Here is a 1,607-nt window from a genome sequence, read left to right as displayed (position 1 = left end):
ACTTTTGGGTGATCACTTCATAAGGTATATAAATGTGTCATCACTGTGTGGTACACCTGAAACTAATATAGTATATGTCAATTGTAATAGAAAATATTTTTAATTTAAAAAAATAATAGACATATGAGAGGAAAGGCTAACCCTAAACGTTACTCTATTCTTTTCCCACACCTTCCTCAATTCCCAGATATCAGGAATTAAAATCAGTTTACAAACTCTCATTGGCATATCCTGTCTGTCCAATCCTTTGGGAATCAGAGTCTCCAGGGAACCAAACACTCTCCTAAGATCACATGACTAGAGAATTTCCTCAAGAGACAGACAACTGTAGTTTCATTTAGATCTGCCTTTTCTCCCTTTTCACACCCTGACCATAAAGGACACATACATTTGGACATCTAGCCCGTCAGTCTCTGCCGTGAGTCATTTACTGGCTACAGCACCATCTCTCTATAAAAGCAAAAAGCTCTTGCTTGCAAAGAAATCATGTTTGAAAACTTTTTACTCTTGGGGAAGCAGTGATGAGAAAAGTTGTGAGCAGAAAAGTGGGAGGAAAGAGTAGACTATAGAGTTGAGGAAATATCAACTTGCCATTCTCCACACCTCTCTCTGGTGCCCATTTGTTACCTTCCTTTCTCCTACCTCTTGGTTTCTCCCCAGGCGCCTCCAAGGCAGTGATGGCTCTCCAGAAGATCCTTTTATCGCTTCTGCTCTCGCTGCTGACCCTGCTGGGGCTGGGGCTGGTGCAGCCCTCCTATGGCGAGACCAGATATAAAAAATTCCAGCGGCAACATGTGGACTCTAGAGGGCCAGGAGGCACCAACTTGTACTGCAACACTATGATGCACAAACAGGGGATGACTAGGCCGACGTGCAAGGAATTCAACACCTTCATCCACGAAAACATCGGGACCATTAATAACATCTGCAACGCCCCCAATATCCAGTGCAAGAATGGCAAAGAGAACTGCCATGCGGGTGTAGTGAGAGTCACAGACTGCAATGATACAAAAAGTTCCCCGCCCCCCAACTGCTCATACAAGGCCACTGCCAGCACTAGGCGTGTTGTCATTGCCTGTGAGGGTAACCCCCTGGTGCCTGTGCACCTTGACAGGTAGATGCTACCCTGACCTTTTACTTATTCCTTGAATAGCCATGAGTAATGCATTTAAGCTCTCTCAGGCTCTGCCTCCTCTGCTTATTACTCCCTTTTCTCTATATAATCCATTCTGTTAAATGCATCAAAGAGAAATGGAGACATAAACCTATAATGGGACTGGGCTTTTCTGTAAGAAAAATTTCTACAAACTCTTCTGTTTCCTTTAATAATACTGGTCCGCTTAGCTCTCTCAGATCCTATCTTCTGGAATTTAGTTACTATGTATATGATATAGCATTACAAGTATTTTAAGGTGCTTCCATCTCAGTTATCTCATTTTAATACCACCGCACCCCTGTGATGCTGATGTGGCTACATATAGGGCCCAAAGTTAAAGGATTTGCTGAAGATCATGAAGTTAGTAGAAAAACTGAAGCAAAAAATCCACTTCAACTGGCTACTAATCCAGGACTTTTTCTACTTCATCATAAGGAGTGTTTTGAAAGCA

General features: G+C 42.6%; 1 protein-coding gene across 1 annotated transcript; it reads left to right on the top strand.

Annotated features, from left to right (window-relative positions):
* Positions 1 to 567: 567 nt before the first annotated feature.
* On the top strand, positions 568 to 1,123 carry LOC102773073 (ribonuclease 4). The gene has a single exon (XM_006766046.2). It carries the CDS (start codon positions 678 to 680, stop codon positions 1,116 to 1,118), a length of 441 nt encoding a protein of 146 aa, XP_006766109.1. The 5' UTR covers positions 568 to 677; the 3' UTR covers positions 1,119 to 1,123.
* Positions 1,124 to 1,607: the final 484 nt, after the last annotated feature.

This window comes from Myotis davidii, unplaced genomic scaffold (assembly GCF_000327345.1).
Source record: "Myotis davidii unplaced genomic scaffold, ASM32734v1 scaffold1720, whole genome shotgun sequence".
Classification (NCBI taxonomy): Eukaryota; Metazoa; Chordata; class Mammalia; order Chiroptera; family Vespertilionidae; genus Myotis; species Myotis davidii.
Note: the sequence above shows the minus strand (reverse complement) of the source record. Positions and strands in the feature narration are given on the sequence as shown.